We start from the raw sequence: 22,391 nt of genomic DNA on the forward strand, positions 1-22,391 counted from the left end.
ATAATCAATCATGTTTCTTGGAAAAAGAGCAACCTCAGATTGCATCCCATGTGTTGGGTTTCATAAATGTGTAAAACACAGCCATCTGTCGCTGTCCCCCTGTGCTGGCTTTGACTTTGACATGTACCAAACTGTATCATTTCAACCAATAGGAAAATGGTGCTGCAGTAGCAATCCTTTAACCCAAAGGGGTCAACACTACAACAGTTTAAGGCCAATTAGTTTACAGTTTACATAAGTTTATATTATAATAAATATAGCACGCTTAAGGAAAAATGGATAAAATTTATATAAAAAAATAATCACAGGATTATTTTGTATTTATGAATAAAAATATAAAAATAAATATTTCCCCAAATAATACGTGGAGCTTTAGCAATATTGGTAAATTGGTGGTCAGTAACCTACACTCCACAAAAAGATCATGCAATCACTATTTTTAAGGACTAGAAATATTTCACTTCTCACTTCTAAAGTTAGGGATGATAATTTTATCAATCAATAAAAGAAACATCAAACTTTACGAAAAAGAGAACAACTGTGATAATCTCCAAATTAATAGAAATAATAAACAAAGTGTGCAGTTGTGTGTTAATTGTGTAAGGGATAAATAAAAAAAAAGAGTGAATAAAAAACATATTTGCAGTTCTGTGATGGGAAAGCTGTTGGGTTCAGTTTATTTCACTAATTCCATCACAACAAATGTCCTCTTGTCACATTTGATCTCATAAAAGGTTGTATCCAGAAATAGATAATAAATTCAATGCAATACAGTCCATTCAAGCTACACGTTTCAGTGAATGGAGTACCTTAAAAATATGTTTGTCATGCGGATAGTTAAACATTTGTATGTGTAAGAAAGCCAAGCTGTATTTAGTAATTATTCCCCATGTGAAAGGATATGGTAATAGTAGGAAGAAACATCTCATTTTCAACGGGTAGAATGCTACAAATAAAACTGGTCAGTATGAGTTTTCATCTGCCTAGAATACCTGAGGTTTTTAAGAAGACATGAGACACTCACACACAATAACAAATGCACTTGAGCATTTTCGAAGGTAAAGAGAATCTACTTGGTAAAAAGAGAGCGCCCGTGGCTACGACAGCAGTTTCTTCTAGTGCTGTGGCCAAGAAACCTACAGGGTTAAGCACAGAGAGGCTGGGCCAAGTGTATTATCTAAAGAGCAAGAGCATTACGTTGTGTCAGCTAGAGCTCAGTCAGTGGCCCCTTCCAGAAAAGATACATGGTTATACGTAGAGGAGTGAGGCCAGGTATGTCTCGGATTATGAGAAAACAAAAAACGGAGAGTGAACACAAGGTTAATGGCAGCAGTAATTGCAGATAATGCATATATGGAGAGTAGTCGGATAAAAGCAGAGTGAGAAAGAGTGGACAGTAGTCCTCCAGCAGCAAAACTGGATCAGTCCGTCTATGTGCCACTCTAACTACAAGCTTAATCAGAAAAAGGACATTCTTGTCTAAAAAGTTGACACAAGTTTCTCACAAAGACACAAATGGAAGAAATAACTAATTTTAATGTACCCTGTACAAAAAAAAAAAAAAACTCTAGGAAAGAAAATCTATAATGGTGTTACTGTTTGTATTTTTTAAGAGTTGTCTGCAGAACACAATTATTAAACAAATTCTGAAATCAAAAATCTTTGAATAAAATATGAATATTTATTTTTAAAATGTTTATAAGCATGCAATGGCGTAACGACACTACAATTGGCCCGTAAGCAACATTATCCGGGTGGGCCCCATATAAAGTACAACATTGCGCCCCTGCCGTAGACAACCGACCCAAAATGTTCCCCATACATACACTTCATCATTCTACTTACATATATATATACTTTAGTATATTCTGCTGTAAAATGAGTCTTATCAGGCTACCTTGAGTTTCACAGCCCCCTCCTCACCCACGCTCTCTCCATACATCTCCTGGTTGAAATCTTTACTCACTGTAGCAGCAATGTCCACCTATTTTGGGAATTTTTTTCCGTTCTTCCAGCAGCTTTCTTCTTTGCTTTTTCTTTTCTGGAATCCCTTTAAGTACCTCTTTTGGGTATCCATCATCGCTAACACATTGTACTTAACGGTTATGGTTATAATCTACTTTCTGGATTACCCATAATTCCAAGTCTTATTTTAAAAAATAAAATACTGAAATACATCATTCTTTTAAGATCTTTATTGTGGTTTGAAACATATTACATGAGTGTATTTTTTTTTACCAACCGGCTAATGAACTATACACAGTTATTGAAATAGTAATTAAAAGTACCACTGTCTGCTTTGCTATTGGTGTCGTGTTTAAACGGCTCACCATCATGTTGAAATCTGCCATGTGTTGGCGTATAAATATGGTCCAGTCAGTCAATCTAGTGCCAGGTGGGTTTAAAATGAATTTTTTGCACCCTTATCTGCAAAGAGACGTCCTAGTCCACAATTGCAATTGTGTAAGGGGCCACCCAGATGTCAGTGACAGGGTCCCTAAGAGGTCGGGGCCCCTAAGCAACTGCAGCCTGAGTTGCAATCTTTATTCAAGAGAGACACTAAACTGAATCATGTTCTTATCAGACCTTAATTCAAATATTCCAAAAAAATAAATAGTAAAAAAAACAAAAAACAAAAAAAAAAACAGGTTCAATAGTATTAGTTTTAAACCTTATGGTATTTTAATAATTTATAGCTGTATAAATATTTATCTGATACAGGATATCACAGTTTACTTTGAGATACGTACAGGAAAACTGTCCTTTATTTCAGTGCTATGAGCTTCTAATCCAATACTACCTTCTATGTTGGGGCATTTGGAGGCTTGGGGGCGCCGTCCACTACCCTCTCTGTGCAGGATTTAGTCCCCACCCTCTTCTTTACTCTATCTAATCACAGCAGCCTATAAAAAGACTCTCAGCCAACCAGAGGGCGCGGAGGAAATTAAATAAAAGTTTCAGTTTAGGAGTTTTGAAAACGCCAAGAAAAACAAAAAAGGAACCAAAAAAAAAAAGCCACAACCGCGATGGTAGAGACATAAAAAGCAGGTTTCAATAATGAACGTGTGTTAGTGGTCTAATTGCCTTTCTTCCTGTATCCCTCTCTCTCTATCTCTCTCTCCGCGCGCCTTTCTCTCTTAAAGCGGAGGAGAGCGGAGCGCGTGGCAGGTGTTCAGTAGCGCGAGACGCATCGCTCCAGACGGTCTCCTCAAAGCAAACAGGGCAAAAAAAAGAAAAGGCGGAGGAAAACTTGCTTCACTGAGGGAAACAACCAGTGAGTAAGAAAGGACGAGAATAATTCAAACGTATTTGAACTTTCCTCGGAAGCCGTTGAAGGAAACAAACAAAAAAAAGCGACCCCACCGGCGTCGCAGCAGCGTTCAGACCCACTACTTTCTAACGCTTTGCGTTTTAAAACATTTAATTTGTGCGCAAACCTCCTATTCTTTCGTTGTGAGAAGAGTTACACTTAGTTATTTTGTCATTGAACCTGTTGTGTCTTCTGTTTTCCCTGCGTAATACGAGCTGCTGTCGCATCACGGCGCGACAAGTGAAATAGGAGAAAGGAGTCCCTCCTCTGGAAGAGTGGATATCATCTACTACTCGGGTTAAAGTCAGACTGCAAAAAAAAAAAAAAAAGAGAAAAATCAGAGTCGATCCTAGGATTAAAAAGAGCCGTTTCCCAATAAATTACGCAGGATAAATCCTGTGTTATTTACAGAATCAATTAGTAGATTGATGTTATTTTTTTTTGTTGTTTTTAGGAAGGGGATCATGGATGGATAGTTGGGGCGTTTTATCTCATCTCTGAACAGTTAAATGATCCACAGGACAATAAATCCTTAGCAAAAGGCATCAAAACAAGCTGGGATTTGAGGTCTGTTGCAGAGAATAAGCGGATAAACACACTTAAATGTATTAATTTTTCTGCTCATCAATCCAAAAAGGAAGCAAAAACAAATCAGACATGGTGGATTTCTCTGGATCGCAGTGAGAGATGACTGGATGAGATTAGTGTTGTGCCTTGGAAGTGTGTGATCGGAGCTCAAAGCGAGCGGGGAAACTCTTGGATCCTGATCTTCCCTTCCAGCCTGCGAAGCACCGAGGCTTCCCTCCTCCTCCTGCGCTCTGATTTCACCTCAGCGCAGAGCGGCACCAGCGATCCGCAGGTTTATCCACTGCTTTTACGCGCAAGGATGAAACCGGGAGGTATGCGTGAGAGATCCCGGAACCGGCGGATGAAGATGGGATCCAGGATCGGGACAGCCCGGACTGGAAGTCTGCCTCTTTGCCTGATGATCCTTTTCCTCTGCAACTGCCACATGTTGCACGGCCAAGGTAAGACAGCTGAGGTCCCAAGACATCCGAATCCATCAAAAGATAACTACCATCTCAGCAATGTTTCATTGAGTTAATAACATGTTAGAAAGCATCTATTAACAAACACATTCCTGAATATGATTCCATCATATTCAGCAATCCTTTATTCAAGGAAAAAAAATGATTCATTCAAATTAGAATGGGGGTGTGTTTTAGAAGAAGACAAATAAACAAAATTAGCAGCTATACATTCATTTTATTTTGGGGAGATTTTATGTGATTGTGCAGCGTTAGGTTTAACATTGTGAAGCTGCAGGAATAGTATGCTTTATTTTTGGTGATATTTGCTGCAGTTACAGCTACATGTCTCTGGGAATGTCTTTCCCTGACTTTGCAAATATCAAGTATTCTTTGCAAAATAGCTCTAACTGGTCCCCCTAGTTTTTCAACTGAATTTTGGACAGGGGTGGGTTAAATATAACAGCATGTTTTGATTGAAACCATCCCAGTATGCTTAGGGTCTATGTGCAGCTGGCAGGAGAATCTCAAGCAAGTTTTCCTCCCAGCAATTATGAAGAGTTTTCCTTTTTCCTTCTGAGGAAGATGCCACCCACAGCAAGATTCAGCCACCACAAGTGGGCATGTGTATGAAGGCTGCAGTGCATCTATGACATGAAATTACATTAAATTACACAAAGTTTTTTTTTTAATGTTGCAAAATGTATTTAACAAAATCAGTTGTTACAAATACTGTTGCAGAGAAATAAATAAGGTGAATGTGTGCAGGGGCGTCTCCAGAAATTTGTGTCAATGGTGGATATAGGCCACCAAAACGATGAGTCTTTGAAACATTTAGGGGTTTTATCAGGTAGGCTGTTATAGAAAAGAGCTTTAAGTGAAAGTAAAGGAAATGCTTTACTGTGTCTGTCACAAAATTAATCAATTAATTGTGAAACAAAAACATTGACAATAACCTTAGTCCAAAGCAACGATTTCATGATCTTTTAGTGTCTCCCTGTATAAACATTTTGACCCAGATATGTTTATTGTACCATTTATAAGTTTAATTGAATCATTTTTGCATGAAAAAGTACATTTCAGGAATCATGCTTATCTAGTTAGTTGTAGGTCCTGTGTGAATTACAGAGATCCTGCTTCTGTTAACACTTCTGCATTACAAAGTTTTATTTACAGTCAACATCCAATAACATGACCCAAGCTGAAATGTTAAAAATGATTTAATTTCTGTGCAATGCTAGTTCTAGTCCACATGTTCTTTGAAACTCACCGACATGCGCATATAAAAAAAAAAAACACTCCCTGCTTAAAAAGGCACTATCTCAAAGATGGCAGCATTTACTAATACAACCACAAAAAATTGGTTGGATTTCTAATAAGGATGCAAGTTTTTGATTAATGAGTTATTGTTAAGTTGGCAGATTTTATCGATTTTATAACAAATAATTGATGTGTCCGTTTTCTTAAAATCCCAAGCTTTTTCTTGTGTGAAGATTATCTTTCAATAACTCAAAGGGCTACATGTATTTACAATACGCTGCAAACAGCACACCTGTGCACACCAGCCTCAGTGTGCCCCAGCTATGGCTTCAGTGTAGCTTGCCACCTTTAGTGTGTGTAGGTGTTTGAATGGGTGAATAGACTGCATATAGCGCAAAGCTGAGTCCCCTGACTTGAACGGGCGCTATGTAAGTACAGGCCATTAACCAATTACCTGCCCCTTACGGTCAATAAAGTGGTCAGTAAGTGTAAAACCGTTCTCTGGTTTTACTGTTATCCAACAACTGGTGGTGCTAGTGACACTTTGTGCTGTTAGCTGTGCTTCTAAACAGCTGATTGTCTTTATGGCTCTCAGATGACTTTTAAAACTTGGGTCAATTAATTGTATTAACTCACAAAAACCCTCACAATTTACTGTGCTTATTCATAAAGTCTTTTTCTCAAAATCACAAATGCTTTGTTGTGAAACAGGGTTTAACTCAAACAAGGAGTTTGTTATGGTGATCAGGGCTACACTTAAACCAGCAAACTTACAGCTAACATGAATAAATACTCGGATATAGAAATGTAAAATGAACAGGGTAGCACTTCACCGCAGGAAACAAAAATAATAAAATTGTCTTGTATGGCATAAGTACCTGCAGCATCCAGAACTGGATATGCATAATTGTGTTTTCCGGTTTTAAAAAATGAAAATAAAATTAATTGAGTTCAGATTATTTAATTAAGACAGAAATCTGGTTAGAAATAAATCATGTAAAAGTTTATGATCCTTCATCTTTACTGTACCAAGGATTGATATCGGATTCTAAACGACGAATCGGATCGGAACCAAAAACTTGTTTAAGCGATTTTGGTTCCGATTCTACGCTGGTCATTTGAGTCGATTCCCGACCCAGTGTCTTTCTGCATGGAGTTTGCATGTTCTCCCTGTGCATGTGTGAGTTCTCTCCAGGTACTCCGGCTTCCTCCTACACTCCAAAAACATGACTGTTATGTTAATTTACTTCTCTTAATTCTCCTTAGGTGTGAGTGTGTGCGTGAATGGTTGTTTTTCCTGTTTGTCTCTTTGTTGCCCTGCGATGGACTGGTGACCTGTCCAGGGTGTACCCCGCCTCTCGCCCATAGACCGCTAGAGATAGGCACCACCTCGCAAACCCCAGCTGGGATAGAGCGTGACAGAAAATGGATGGATGGTTCCGATCCTCTTGGCATGACAACTATCGGTCTTACTTGGCCTATTGGTGAACAGTGGTGCCCTCTTCTGCATGGTGAACACTGACAGGATGTCTATCTAAGCAGATATTATCAGTTTATTTAATCAAATAAATATTAATATAATAAACCAGTATTCAACAATTAATTGTAATTAAACTTTTATTTGTTTCCATACCTAATGTATACTGTTCGTGTGCCTTACGACTACCACTTTTTTCTTAAGATGGCATAATTTGACTGCAATAAACTGGCCACATGTCCAGGGTGTAGCCCGCCTCTCGCCCGTAGACAGCTGGAGATAGGCACCAGCAACCCTCGCGACCCCAGTAGGGATAAGTGGGACAGAAAATGGATGGATGGCATAATTTGAATTTGGCTTCTATAAAGACAGCCTTTAGAATACATGCCAGTCCCACTTGTTGTTTAGTCGACGCTCCTCACAAATGTGCATGTTGTTTAGTTTCAAAGAATATAACAACCACCAGTGGCAGTTCATAGAAATTCCATTTTTAAATTTTTCCACTAGTGCAAATTCGCACAGAGATTGCAAGGAAAATGTCATGTTGGTGTTATTAGATAAAAAAAAAAAAAAAATCATGTAATCAGTTGTCATATATGGGGCTGAAGTAGATTTAATATGTAAAGGTTCCACATTTATGGCCCCCCCACTAACCCAATTTCCCAGTGGGTGCTTTCACTGGCTCTCCAAATAGTGTCTGGTCTCTGGTAATCCCGCTCTAATCAGCGACCTGCTTAATTTCGAGCAGCTGATTTGGCAGTGAAGCTTACAAATGCAGCAACAATTAAACACAAGCAGACACAACATATTAATGTAAGCTACCCTCTATGCCAGTCCATAGCTGACCCTGCTGCTCTGGCAGGTGTCGGTATTAGTATGTAAGGCCTATGGCTTCAGACTGTGGCAACTGTTGAGTATGACTACAGAGCAGAAGTCAAATATGATGAGATATTGATTTCTCACCAAAGCTGGAAATACTGAGCTGCCATGCTTCATATGTAAGTGTGTTTTTTGTTTTTTTTTCCTTGCAGCTTTTGACGCATGCAAGCCTATAGGTTTCTGTGTATTTGTGCACGTACCCTGTGGGACTGTTTCAGAGTGGCAGAAACAAAAGCACAGAAAAGGTCAGGTTGGGTGTCGACGTACGCTTTTTTTGTGGGTCACAGATGGTGCGGTGGGGGTAGAGAGGGAAGCTGAGACTTTTTTTGGGGCTGTGCGGAGCAGAAAGTGTGGGGGGTGAGGAATGTCTGTGAAGGAGAAGTGGGGGTGTGCTGATTTTGGAGACCTGGAGAATTTGCGCCCTGTCTAAAGGAGACTGTGGATGTCTAGGAGGGAGAGAGTGATTGTGAGAGGTGGGAATGCGGTACACCATCGCTGTCACTCAGAAAGCTGTGCCTGCAGTTCAATCGATGATGATGATTATATGACAACACCTTAGTGTGTGTGTCAAAACTTGCTCTCTTCCTCCTCCTTTTCCCTCTTGTCACAGTTTGCCTGTATTCCCCCTGCTTGCTTCTTTCTCGTGTGGCTGCAGAGTCAGCTTCTTCAATCCTCCCATTAATGTCAAGGTCTCACCACCAGCACCCAAGTCCCCACGCCTCCCACTTTTCCCACTCTCAAATCCCCCCCCAACTCCTCCCAGCTGTCTTGGCTGAAAGGATTGTGGTTAGGAGCGTGGGTGGGGGGTTGAATTGAAAATTAGTGAAACAGATTTGGGACGAGGCAGGCCTGGGTGGAAGTTGGACTATCGATTTGATAAGGAGTGCCAAATGACCAATTGAAGGCTGTAGATTTTTCAGGTTCTGACTCCTCCATCACAAATTTATTAGGGCGCTTCATTTTAGTAGGAGAGAGATGAAATTCATGAGGCAAGGTTGATCCTCCTGATCCTCTCACCTCCCACCTACCCTTCTGCCTCTCTTGCTCCATCTACCCTTTTCTCACAGCCAATCGATGCCCACACCCCTCCTCATAAATGTGAGGGTTTATATGAGCCAACTCCTCGTCTCTGGGAGCACATTTAAATAAGCTCATCGATCTTTCATTTTAGAGTTAAGTGACGGCAGCATTTTGCTGTCTCCCTGCTGCCCCTTTTCCTCTCCACCACTCATCTGCTCACCTCTCCACCCTTTTCTTTATTCATACACCCCCCCCACCACCACCACCATGCTGCCTGAATGCCACAGAGTGGGATCTGCTCCACAGCTGTTTGACTTATTCCCGTCTCCAGAACAGAATCAGACGGCACCATCCTGGTCTTTAGTGTGGGAAAGGCCATTGTTACTTATCAAATATTATGAATATTCAACATCTCTAAGCAGCTTTGTCTTTAATAGTCCAGATGTTAGATGAAAAACTACAGTTGCCTTTCAACAATGTTCATACGCCCTTACACTTATCCACAGTTTATCACATTACAGCCTTTAACTTGTTTTTAATTGAATTTGCAATAGATTAACACGGTACTAAATAGCTGTGTAGTGGGGAGATGATACATTTTATTTTTTTAATTATTTGCAAGAAAATCTGGTGCCCAACCTAAACCTCAACATAAACTAGCCTTATGCTGCGTTTCATGTATCTCCGAACCTAAAAACAAAGATGACGGTGTGATGTCATCTACGAGTCAATGGCATTCCAGTTTCTTTTTTTCATCTAAAAGTCAGAAAATAACATGCAGGCTACTTTTCCTCATTGTTCGTATATAAGACCAGTATGGCCACAGTTACAACAATAGTAACAAAAGTCCTGCGAGGCAATATATGCATATAAACAGCTTTATAGTGAAAAAGTAGGAAGTGACTGACAGAAACTCACATAAATAAATGCAAGAAACGATCAATGTAAGGGTTCACTAATATTGATGCAAGTGGCAGACATATTGAATCTGGGATGGTGTCTGGTGATATTGCCCAAACTTTCTGAGTTCTAATTGTGTCTCTCAGAGGCATTCCAGTTAAGTACGTCTCTGAGGTTGGAAATCTGAATGTTATTTGAATTATTATTGCTATTATTATATTATTATGTTATTCTCAGTGATGACTTTGTGGATGTGGTGTGCATGAGTGAATGAATGTACCTTAGGTATAGGGCTGGGTATTTTGGCCCAAGTCCTGAAACTATTTGATTTTGATTCATACAGTTCTGTATCGATTCATTTTGATTCCATTCTAATCGATTCGATTCTATCTGTTTTTACAATCCTGAAAGTGGTTCGACTGTGTTCCTAAATACTCATGTATTTTGGATCTTTGTATTGGGGATCTTAAGAACTGTGAGGCTAAGTTCAGTGTGTGGGCAAAGCAGCAGACATGCATGAGCACAAAACATATTGTCTGTAACAACTACAGGGTGTTTGCTGCTCAGGCCCCATTTGTTTACGGCTTCCATCAACCTATTGGCAATATTTGCAGCTTTGCATGTGCTGCAGCTTGCAGGACGATGCGAGGCACCACTCATCCATTTAGTGGGAAGTCACTGCCATGTTAGAGTGCATTGATATCACCGTCCATGTGTCACTCTCTCTGCTAAATGCATTTTCATTTGGATGTCGTCTTTTACACGGGTGTACATCATGGGGATACCATTTTTAGTGACATATTTACGCTGCACCATAACATAGGTGTAGTTTGAGCACACGAACAAGCCGCTTGAAGCCTTCATTGTGCACACAAAAGTTGCAATAGCCTCTGTTATCTTAATTGCCCATAGAGAATCTGCTAGTAATGCTATCGAGTCCCTCAGTTTTTATGTTTAGCTACGGAAGGTTTGTTATCGGATGTTAGTAGGCTATAGCATAAATATCTAGTCAAGTGATTTCTGAAATTTGTCGCGTTTCTACAATAACTGAACTCCCCTTTACAGAACTTGCTAACCCCCTTTGTTTTATACAGCACATTATCTTTAATTGTTTTAAATCCAAAATAGTTCCAGGCATCAGACTTCAGTTGGGACAGCTTGCTGAGCGGTGTGTTACCTGCATCGGGATTTGCACACACCTGCTCATTTGAATGTGAATGTCACGCACGTCACAATAAAACTAATCGATCTCGTTCCCTACACATCAGTTTTTTCAAAGATTGAAAGGAATCGATCCAAAATCGATTAAATCGAGTTTTTCACCCAGCCCTAATGGTCTGTGTTAAAAAGCATAATGAAAAAATATGGATAGTTATCACAGTTGCTACACATGTCAAACCTGACTGGAAAAAAGAGGCCCAAGTACCCTCTCCTGTTCAATGAGTGAGATTATTTATATCTAATAAAGAAATATGTTTAGGATTTGGGGATTCTTATTAGAGTTAAATTTTTTATTGGCTTTGAAGCTACCCTGTCTTTCCATATTATCCTTGAGGGAGACTTTCAGAGAAATGCCGACCCACTTTGTTGATCTTTCAGTGTGTGTGATTAGGTTTGATATGAAGCATGCCATTGGCTTGGCTCAGTCGGAGCTCTGTGCTGATTGGTCTGCTGGACATGCTTAAGTGAATTGAGGTCACACAAAAGGACACTTGGATGGTTAGGTCTGTGAGCTGAGAAAGTTTCTTTGCTTGACTTCAAAACCCAAATCAAATAGACTAGCAAGAACACACACACACACACACACCCAAACACACACACACACACACAGAATTCCTTTCCTCTCATCAGTGTCCAACAGTTAAAGTGGATGTGGAAATTAGCTTAACCGTGCTGTAATGAAGAGATGGGGGGAATCAGAAAGTGCATCTGACTGATTATCATTATTCATGCAGCACAACCTTTTAATGACTTCCACCTTAATGCCCTCCCTAGAATGACACTCATTCAGAACTTCTGGAGGATCTTCCTTGTATGTCATGGCTTTTTCATGTCATAGTATGCTTATGGAAAGATTGTACATATGTAGAATCCAAGCCATACATTTTCCATACCCCAGGATTATTAAGGTTTAATGATATTTTGATTGACTCAAAAAGTTTTTTTCTTGATGGGAAATGAATAAGGATCTACCAAAAGATAACAAAAATATGCACAAGGGCTAAGACCAAGAATCATTACCACCAGAAGGTCACTGTATGAAGCGGAATCATACGTACGAAACCAAACTTACCCTAAGCTGGTCAAAAAACGCATGCATCATACTCTGTTACCCTCAAGCTGAGTCAGATATGCACAGAAATATGTCTCAACCTTCTAAGTGCCAAAATTGACAGAAGAAAGGGGGATGAAAAATGGTGCCAGACCCAAGGATTAATGTGTGTGGCCGACTGACCACTTGCAAAGCAGACAAGGATATCTGCCTCCTTTAAACGTAGCAAATCTCGTGATGATGGCAGCACTTTCCTAACCCTGGTAGAAATAGGTAAAAAAGGTAAACCGCCTCATGCCCTTGCCACTGACATAGTAAATATTGAAGGGAGAAAGAAAATTACAAAGAGAGAAAAATAATAGAAAGATGTAGAGAGTCAAACAAAAAGGTAGAGATTATTAAAACATAAATACAGGAAAGCGCTGCATTGGTTTATGGTTTAAGAAAGATTATTAAGACCCTTATAGCATAATATAGCACACACCCTCCCTAGAAAATTTAATCAGGTTTATGCATGTTTTTACTTGTATCTTATTAATATATCTAATCTTCCACATATTCATACTGACACTGTAATGGGTACTCTATTATGTGGTGTCATGGGAATGGACTGTTTGAATGCATTTCAGTAGGATATTATATTTCTAATGCCATTCATGCAATTTCTTTACGCTTATAATATTTTTGGCATTTTGGATGGAATTCAACTCCCCAGTTTGCCCATTTTTGATAATTTATTTGCTCATAAAGAGACATTATAATAAAATCAGGAAAATATGGGTTAATGTAGGTTACCTCATATACCCCCAATTCACTATTACATGTTTTTGTTATATTATCCAGAAGTTGTTGTTTTCATTCTCTGCCAGAAAAAAAAGCAAAATAATTTATCTGAAAAAAACAAAACAAAAAAAACTTTTGTCTTCCTACTATAAAAATTTGTTTCAAACTGCTCAAAACTTGGCCACTGATTGTCAGTTAAAATAATTGTTTTGTTTTCTTCATCATGCTTTTCATTTTTTCATGCTCAAAGACCGTTTCTTATGTCTGCACAACAAAGCCTAAGCAAATATACCTCCAAACGCACCAAGTATGCTGGTGTTTTCCTTTCACACCCAGGGTTTTTCACATCATCAATCACTTATTTTTTCTGAAATTATATAGTCATCTGTGAGCTTGCAGTGAACATTTCTTTTTTTCAGAGTAAGTGTGCTCTGTTTTCAATGATTTACATTGTTGTGCCACAGTGGGGAATTATGTGTGAATGCAGCACAGTTTCCACTCGCTGCAGGCACAGTGGGCGTGCCTTTCACTTCTCTGCTCCCTGCAGCTTTCTCACTGCTGCTGCTGGTCGCTCGCTGTTTCAGAACAAGGCAAAGCACAAAAGGTTTTTTTTTTTTACACTTATATTACTGATTGTTAGTGGAGCCAACTGATACCAAAGAGCCAGACCATTAAACATATTTATGAGCTCCGCAGACTGAGGGTGTGAACAGAACCAACTTGGCAAAGCTTGTTGCTCTGGCCTGTATTGAGAATTTAACAGTGATGGGTGAGAAAATGTAATAAACTATATTAATTACTTTGTGGCCTTCTCTCTATAAATGTCCACTAAGTGTGAACTATTTAGAGGCAACTAGATAATTCTAACCATCAGAAGACAAAAGATAATCTAATATGGCATAACTTCTTTGAGTTATCTGTAGCTCAACTAATCAGGTCTTTACATGTTTCTATATAAATGCCAACAGTTATTTCTTCAGCCAGGAGCTGGTCATAAAGTGAAATAAACACATAAGCCAAGTCTTTACAGTCTTTGAGCAGCTGATAACACATGGCTGCAGAATGCACAGCAAATAGTTAAAGCAGGATTCAGTCCCATGGCTGTATTATCGCCCTGTAGAGCTTATATTGATGGTGGAAATAAAGACTATAAATATGGGCAAATTTGAGTAAAAACCCTAAATAAGTTTTAAACATATATTTTGTGATGAGGCAGCATTTTTGTAGCTCCAGAGATTGATGATCACAGTATTTTTTATTTTTTTTTTTGTATTTACTGCAATTCCAATAAAATGCATGACGAAAAAGAGCTATAAATCTATCACTGCATGAAATCAAAGCCTACTCTTCTACTTCTAGTACGTAACTGTAAAATGTAGCACAAGTGGAGTGGCATAGGGTAGAAAATAGCTTAATTTTTTCACATTTTAAAACCTATTGAAGTGATAGAAAAAATTTTTCAGAGAATAAAATCTTGCAGACAGTTTTTGGGAGTTTGCAATAACCTTCAAATACATATTGTTGGTATTACAGAATGAGCAATTAAGACATTAATTATTTTTTTGGCAATAATTATTGCCTCATTGAACTATTGTCTATTGGTGCTGTCGAGCAGTGGGGCTGCCATCTTGGCAAGATCGTCAGCGCCACTCAGTGTAACTCTTTGTGGCAGGTTCAGTGAAGTATCAGCATTTAATTAATTTGAACCTACCTAAAATTATTTTTGTTTGTGCTACAAACATTTCAGATTGTGCTATGGAAGCTACATGAATAAGAACACATAGTTAAAATATTCTTAATGGAGTTAAACAGTAACAATATTCTGATCCTAAATATGGTATATGTACTTGGCAAACAAACCGCTTATAATGCAGTTTTGTGTTCCCCTGGGAATTCTCTTTACACAGCCTTTTAAAAGTCTCCATTAATGATCATTTTACCTCGCTTCACAGTTGATGATAAGCAATTTGAAAGTCCTAATGATGTGACAAAGGAGTTTTTAAGTGATCGATGAAATGGCATAGGTAGGCTCCACTCTGACTATTTTGATCCTGATCATTTCAAAGGAACTATAAATAGTTGAAGGGATTATTTGACTGGAAAAACCCATTCTATAAATAGCATGTCTGCCACCACCTTGACCACTCTTTCTATCCTTTAAAGAACATCCTTCAGGACAGAAGTCCAGGAAGTGTAAAACCTCACTTTCTCACTGCTAACTCTCAGTAATTAGGAAAATCTTATTTCAGGGGCAGCTGTAATATCTCCTGGTTTGCAGTTGGACCATAGAATTCCTTATGTGACGGAGTCCTGCAACTTTGAGATACATCTCTGCATCAGCACACTAAAAACATATAATTATGCCATTAGTCAGACTATGCAGAGATTTACTGCAAGTAGGATATTCTGCAAGTAGGATATTCTATGGATGACTGAGAACCTTCATCAGCATAGGATATTCTGCCATCCAAAGCTTTCTCATGCAATGCTCAGTTTTGTATGAAAACGTTTTTAGGGACGCAATGCAGCCTCAGGAAGGGAAGTAAATGTATAAAATTGAATTTTGATGAATATAGATACCGGTACATATATTTACCACATGTCAAATAATCAGATACAGTTTCATATTCTGTTAAGAGAAAATGTGTCCAAACACTTTATTATTCACTTTATTAATCAGTTGAATGAAAAAGTGTTTCCAAACGTTTGACTGACAGTGTTTATATGTGGTATTTTTATTCATGGTTATCTGATAGCAGCCTATGCCAGCTGGCGACTTGCCTAGATTTTACCCTGTCTCTGACCTCTGCAGTGCTGGAGATGGGCACCATCCCTATCCTGACCTTGAGTAGGAACAAGCTGGTGTAAAGCATGGATTGGTGTTCAGTTTCTCAGTGAGCAGCCTGACCGTTTTTAGGAAAATCAAAGTAAACTTTTATTTTCCTGTGAAACAGCTGGCAGCTCAGTTTCAGTCCAGATTCACAGCGCTGCTCCAACCATCATTCCCACTGTGATTTAGAAAGTCATGTATTTGTTTAATCTTAAATCATGGATCTGTTGGTTTGTCACATTTTACCTGCTGGTAAATTTGTCTCTATAAGGAAATAGAAGTTACCTTTTTGTTTAATTTATATAAGCATGTGCCCCTTTTTAGGCAGAGACAGGTGAGAAAATATGGCAATACAGTCAACAAGGCAGGAGATAATAAAGCGTACAGCACCGTCTATGTTGCTTTAGAGAAACATGAATGTACTCAAGAGGATTAAGGGTGTTCTTTATTATGTTTGGAGATAGTAGCCACCCTGAGCCTCCCTTGCATACAGAAAAAAACAGGATTTAACCAGCAATGATGACCACTTTGTGTGTGTCTGTATCTGTTGTGAAGAAAGTAACCTGGTAGGTGCTGACAGTGTGAATATGTGTGTCTCTGTGTGAAGGGTGGTGCAGCTGTCTGATAGATGTCAGGTTAGGCAGTACTAAAAGGAAGTGAGGTCCCTGGTTGACTCCCTTATTTCCTGTCTGTCAGGAGGAACAAATCACCACATTTCCACAGCCACCCGACACGCAAGTGTGTGTGTGGGTGTGTGTGTTACAGCTAGTTATCCCTACGTTGACCTGGTAGTAGAAAGAGGTCTTGACAGGGCTGAGAACAACACATTGTTACTGCCAGTTTTGTGTTATGTGTGAGCATCTGCTTCAGACCAGTGCTAACATTCTATCTGAGGTTCACTCTCAGCTGATGAAGTGGCAGCTATAGAGATCCTGCAGCCTGTGAGTGGATGATAATCACCTGTGGGTTGTTGTGGGTCTGCAAAACAGATTGCTGCATGTGCATTTCTTTCTTTCTCTATGCCAAAACACTCTAAAACATTGCTACATTATTTTTTATGTAAATATTGTGATTTAGATGTCATGTATTTTACGATAACTTATTGTAAATATAATCAACTGTAAATATAATCAACTGTAAAAATGTCAGTAAACTGGAATTTTATGAGGGCAGACAAAAAATGTGATGTGTTTTAAACATTGAATAGTTTGGAGTGCATTGTATTCTGCCTCAACAACTCTATACCTTATAGGGCCTACATTTACTGTTAAAACATTTGGAAGATTATTCTTTTAAATTAGGTGAACCTCAGTCAGGTCATATAAAAATTGAAATTCAAAAGTGTTAATTTATGGTAATGGACTTTAGTAGAAAATTGAAAAGGGCTGAATAGAAATCCATGTAAAATACTTTTGGAAAACTGAGCGTTTTTTGTTACCACTATCCAGTCTTGTACTACTTTGTGTCTGTCTCAGATAAAACCAGGAAAATAAAAGGAAGATTCTTTGTTGTAAGATGAAAAAGGTAAAGTTTCTATAGTAGACTGCACATTTCACTGCCAACAGCATTTTCTGGAAAGTATATGGCTCTATAATGTTTTTAAAGTAGTCTCTTTTTAAAATAGATATATCTTTTTATATTTTCCTCAAAAGCAGAAACACCTCTGAGATTTGAAATGAGAATAAAGTGGAATACAATCTCCCAGCACCTCTGTCTTCTTTTGGTTTGTTTGTTCTCATTGTATCATTCCACTGCTGTTTCTTGTCATTTTCACAGATATCATTTTGCCCTGCATGTGTCCCTATAAGGGACTAAGAATCTATTGGTGCGGGCCACACAGGTGGATTGGAAGTAGATTTGATTTTGGACCTTTGTGTCTATTGAGAGGGGTTGATGCATTGATGTTTTTTGTTTGTTTATGGTGGGTATTGTCCTACTTTATCTTCCTGGGCAAGGAGAATGAAGTGAGTTTTTTTTTTTTTTTTTCGTGCATACTTTCAGGATATATTAAACCAGGTGAAATGAGGCTCTGTAGTTGTAAACAACTTTTATCACCTCCAAAACCAAAAAGAAAACTGTCAGATTGTCAGATAGATCAAAACATTAGTGATGCACCAGCTAATCTGTGGAAACGGTTAGTTCAGTTCAAATGTTAAGCCCTAACTAGCATTCTTGGTTGTGAAGAATGAATGTCAACTTCTTATTGCAAAGAAAGATGTCTGAAGACGATTAGTGATTCAGAAACAACAACAAACACTGTTTGTTTTTAACTTGGCAAAAGTCTATTCAATTCAGTTCAGTTTATTTATTTAGCACCAGTTCACAACACGTCATCTCAAGGCACTTTACAGAGTAAATTCAACCAGATCATACAGTCAGATTGGTTCAAAGTGTTGTATCTAAGGAAAACCAGCTGATTGCATCGAATCATTGACTCAATGGCAATCTCTCAAGGATGAGGTCCAAATCAATGGCCCTCAAAGAAAAAAAGCTCCTTTTTACATTGGCTTTAATTGAAATATTTTCTCTTTTTTTGCATGTGCAATGAAATACTGTTTTACAATGTAACTTGAAGGCCTAAAGGATATTATTTACACTTAGAAATTCTGTAAGTTCTAAGTATGCATGCCAAATGTCATTCTTTAAAAGGCTTGTTACCAGTCCTTAACTAGACGTGGTTAAGGAATGACCTTAACCCACCACTTAATGGCTGTGCATAACACAGGTACATAGTTAAGAAAAAGGCCAAGTTTGGAATGAAAGTGTAGGGCATATATAATGTAAAAACCAAGACATCTTTAGACATCTCACTACACTGCAAATTAAGAAAAACAACAAGGTCTCAATGACAATTCCAGTGTCCTGCAACTACTGAACATCTGCTAGAAGAAAGCAAAGGCACAGCAAATTTCGCATCTGATAATTCACTGTCTTATCATGGGTTGAAGTGGCCAAATGATGGTCTAGCCTGTCTGCTTTTCTTTTCTTCTAAGAGCCTGTGCTTCAGTTGTGCTGCTGCTCTACAAACCAAGTATACCAGTGACAATTTGACCTTTTCTTGATCCAGATAGCTCATGAATCACCAGGAGGAAAACATTTGATATAAAATTGACCCCTTAATAAAAGTTTCATATGCCCCAAATCAAATATGTACTTAATACAACTTCTGTTTTTCATAAGAGGTCGTTTTTTTATTCTTTAATCTGTTACAACTTGTTTTCTAATTTCAGTTTTTGAATTTTTTTGGTTTAGTTTTTTTGGTATGGTTGAATGCATCTTATAGAGAGTGGTGCAGGACTTCAAGTTTGTGTATGTTTAGGCAACAAATAAAATTAATCTGAGTTCTGATAGTCGAGGTCACCTTTATTCCTAATGTGCCACAGTGAATTATATTGTGTTTCAGAGGCAAATATAAGCTTCTAAGGTAAACAACACTTGACCATTTTCCTTCCTACATTTCTAATACTCCTGCTATGTGATTTGTTCACCAGATAGGCTTGGCTGCTGGGTATTTTTTTGTATGTATTGACATATGTATTTAGTGCCATAAGCATTGCAACTGTGAAGTGCCCTTTTGTACAACTAGTGTGTACAACTTCTATGAGTATGATGAAAGTACTGCTTAAATGTTGCAGCAATAACCCGTTGTCATCGCTTATGTCATGCTATTCTATAGTGTGCAGGGACAAAGACCCACTTACTGATGTGTGCTAAATGCTTAAATGTGCTAACGCTTTTTGCTTTCCAACCTTCCTACTTTTTGAGTAATGTAACAAGAAATATTTGACGCCTTGGGTGCGCTCATCCAATAGATATGCTATAGAGACATGAATTTCTATTTCCAAGTCATTAAATCTGAACAAACAGTAGTTGTTCATCTAACATTAAAGGTATAGGGGAGGATTTTCGCGAATTTTTGAAAAGACCCACCCTCTCCACTATAAAAAGAAGAAATGAACATGCACAACCCTGTACCTGCCCCGGAGAGGGAACGCCTATTAAACGCATGCTAGAGCTCTGTTTAAAAGTTGCTGATTGCATCGCTCATACAAGCTTACTTTCCAAAAGAAGAATAGAAAGAAGAAAGAAGAGGAAGAATTTTTTCCATTGTCAGTCTCAGCACCGGTAAGTGAAAATGGAGACAAGCACATAGGATGGCCTTACGTAAACATATCAGCAGAATGATTGACAATTAGGAGGACCACTTATTTTGATGATCCACCCGGAAAAAAATATACCTTTAGAAAATTTAACTATTTTATCCATGTACAACACCGACTTCTGCACTCTTTGAATCCAATTTACATGCACATGCAGACGAAGGAGAGGTGCATCCAAAACTACTCACATTATGCTGTACACAATTTATGACAAAACATAAAAAAAAAATCAATTTCAGCTTTTCATGACTCAATAGTTAAGTTTTTTTAAAGTGCTACTTGTGCTGATTATTGTTGTTCTCTATTACAATTTCAGCACCACTCTCTATTTTTTAGTTTTTTTTTAAATTGTCATTTTATCTCTGTTACGCTCTAGATCAGGAGTAGGTATTAAGATAGTTGAGGAAGTTAAGACTCGGAGGCTACAATCACATCTCGATGCTTAGTTCCGATTTTTTTTTGCCGCATGGACGTTCAGTCCGCTACTTGAACGCCACTACAGTCTGAATGGTTCACTGCTCCATCATGACCCACATGTGCAGAGGGACAGTGTAGTCGCAGACACTAAAATGTCAAATATATTATGGTATGCAGGGTTCAGCTAAATAAATGAGTATTGCAAATATTGCATCCAAGCAATCCTGTGCAAAAGTTACACAGCAAAAAATAATAGCAATACTGCTTGCTGCTCTGCTATAGTATTTTAAATAGGTGCTACCACTGTGAAACATATTAACATTATTTAGCCCTAAACTTCTGCCTTCATGATGTAATTAATACATGCACTTTCAGGACAAGAAGTTTTTAAAAAGAGTTATACAAGGTAAATTAAAATGAATCTACCTTGAACAGCAAGCCTTTGTTTATTGTTTTAAATCTGTTTTGGCAGAGTTTAATCTTGACTGAGACCGTTGGGTATTTTGTTCCCATTACATCTTAAAAAAAAAAGAATGAAAACCAAAGATGCCTCCTGGGAAGAAAAAAAAACACAACATAAACAAAAACAGTCCCTGAACACCTTGTCAATTGTGAAGCGAAAGTAGGTTATATAAATTCAAATGAAAAAACACAAAAAAAAAAGAATCAAATGAAAATCTTTCAAACAATGGTTTGTTTTAAAAAAAAAAAACAAGTTTTTATCCGTAGTACTTTATTCTGTCTTACCAGATAACGGGTGCATGAAAATCTGCCCTGTTCTTCTCTATCCTGTTTTAATTTGTTAACCTCAGAGACAACAAGACTTTTATCATATGCAACATTTTTATGGGCTTTAATGTTATAAAGCAGTTTAAGCTTTGCGATAGCAATTATCTGTCAAAGCTATGTGGAGCTGAATGCCTCCTAAAAGGACCACGGTCAGCCGCATGAGGATTAGTGTCTAATCAAAGCAGTACTAATTACATGGGTTCCACATGGAGTAAATGTTTGTGAAACCCACTTCGTATATAAATAGTGTAGGTTGTTTTTCTGTGTATTTCTGAGCCATATTAAATCTGATCCCATGGCATGTTCATAATCTAGTTAGCAATTTCTTTTCTCAAAGCTGTTCTTTTTTAACTCCTCTCTAAGTAGAAAACTGTCTACTTATTGCGATTCATGGCATTGGGAATACTAGGTTCAATTATATTTTGTCTCTGAATAGTTTGCATATAATTGATGGTTTTTTTTTGTCAATGTCAAAAAAAAGGTTTCAAGTGGACAGATTTTATAATACTTAATTTAGAGGCAATGATTAGGTTTGTTTGTAAGAATCCTGCATTTTCTTTTAGTAATAGCTGCTGACCTTACCATGGCTTCTTTCTGAAGTCAAACTCAATCTGAGGGGCCATGCAAACTTTTTTCACAGTTATCTCAAAGGCAGTCGTTGTTACCGTTTAACCCCAGTTGTTATGGTGGATTACGCCTTACAAAATTTGAGGAGGATCCTCTGTTAACATCATTACCATTTAACTCATTTCCCAATGTTATTCAGGAAGAGAAAAATATTTAGTTTTTCCAAAAGTTATATTGAGACATCCTTAACAGAAGATGAAGAGTTTCCTGAAGTTGCAGGCTAGTGTTAACATAATTACTCTGTGTTGATAGGATTATTTGACAATGAATAACATATTTCAATGACGTTATGGTTTATAAAGTCCCTTTAAATTTCAGAGTTTCTGCGGGTCATTAAAAATCATTGAAAGTCATAAAATTATTATTTTTTAAATTAAGGCCTTTTTTGACATTAAAATTCATTACATGTGATTATTCTGGCATTTAAAAAAAACGTTGTCAAAAAAAAAAAGTTTATAAAAACAATTTAGTCAGATATATTATATCGCAATATATTTGTGCGTAACTCCTTCTGGTTGATCGTAAAGCCGTATGCTCGGAAAAGAAGAGAATGGGGAAAATGCTAATTTCAACAAAAATAGCTCATGTTGATGCCTTGTTGATGGCATTAAAATTATTTCTAAGAGCATAAAAAAAAAA

At 37.9% G+C, this 22,391-nt stretch overlaps 1 protein-coding gene across 2 annotated transcripts in view; it reads left to right on the forward strand.

Annotated features, from left to right (window-relative positions):
• The first annotated feature begins 3,099 nt into the window (after positions 1-3,099).
• The window catches only part of sdk1 (sidekick cell adhesion molecule 1), a 381,738-nt gene continuing 362,446 nt past the window's right edge, over positions 3,100-22,391 (forward strand). The window contains exon 1 of one of the 2 annotated variants that reach the window (XM_015377352.1): positions 3,100-4,338. In XM_015377352.1, coding sequence (XP_015232838.1) covers positions 4,197-4,338 — 142 coding nt within the window. In that variant the 5' untranslated portion in view covers positions 3,100-4,196. The remainder of the gene's footprint in view (positions 4,339-22,391) is intronic. The other variant, XM_015377351.1, reaches the window with a different exon arrangement.

This window comes from Cyprinodon variegatus, unplaced genomic scaffold, assembly GCF_000732505.1.
Source record: "Cyprinodon variegatus isolate N-32 unplaced genomic scaffold, C_variegatus-1.0 Scaffold152, whole genome shotgun sequence".
Taxonomy (NCBI): Eukaryota; Metazoa; Chordata; class Actinopteri; order Cyprinodontiformes; family Cyprinodontidae; genus Cyprinodon; species Cyprinodon variegatus.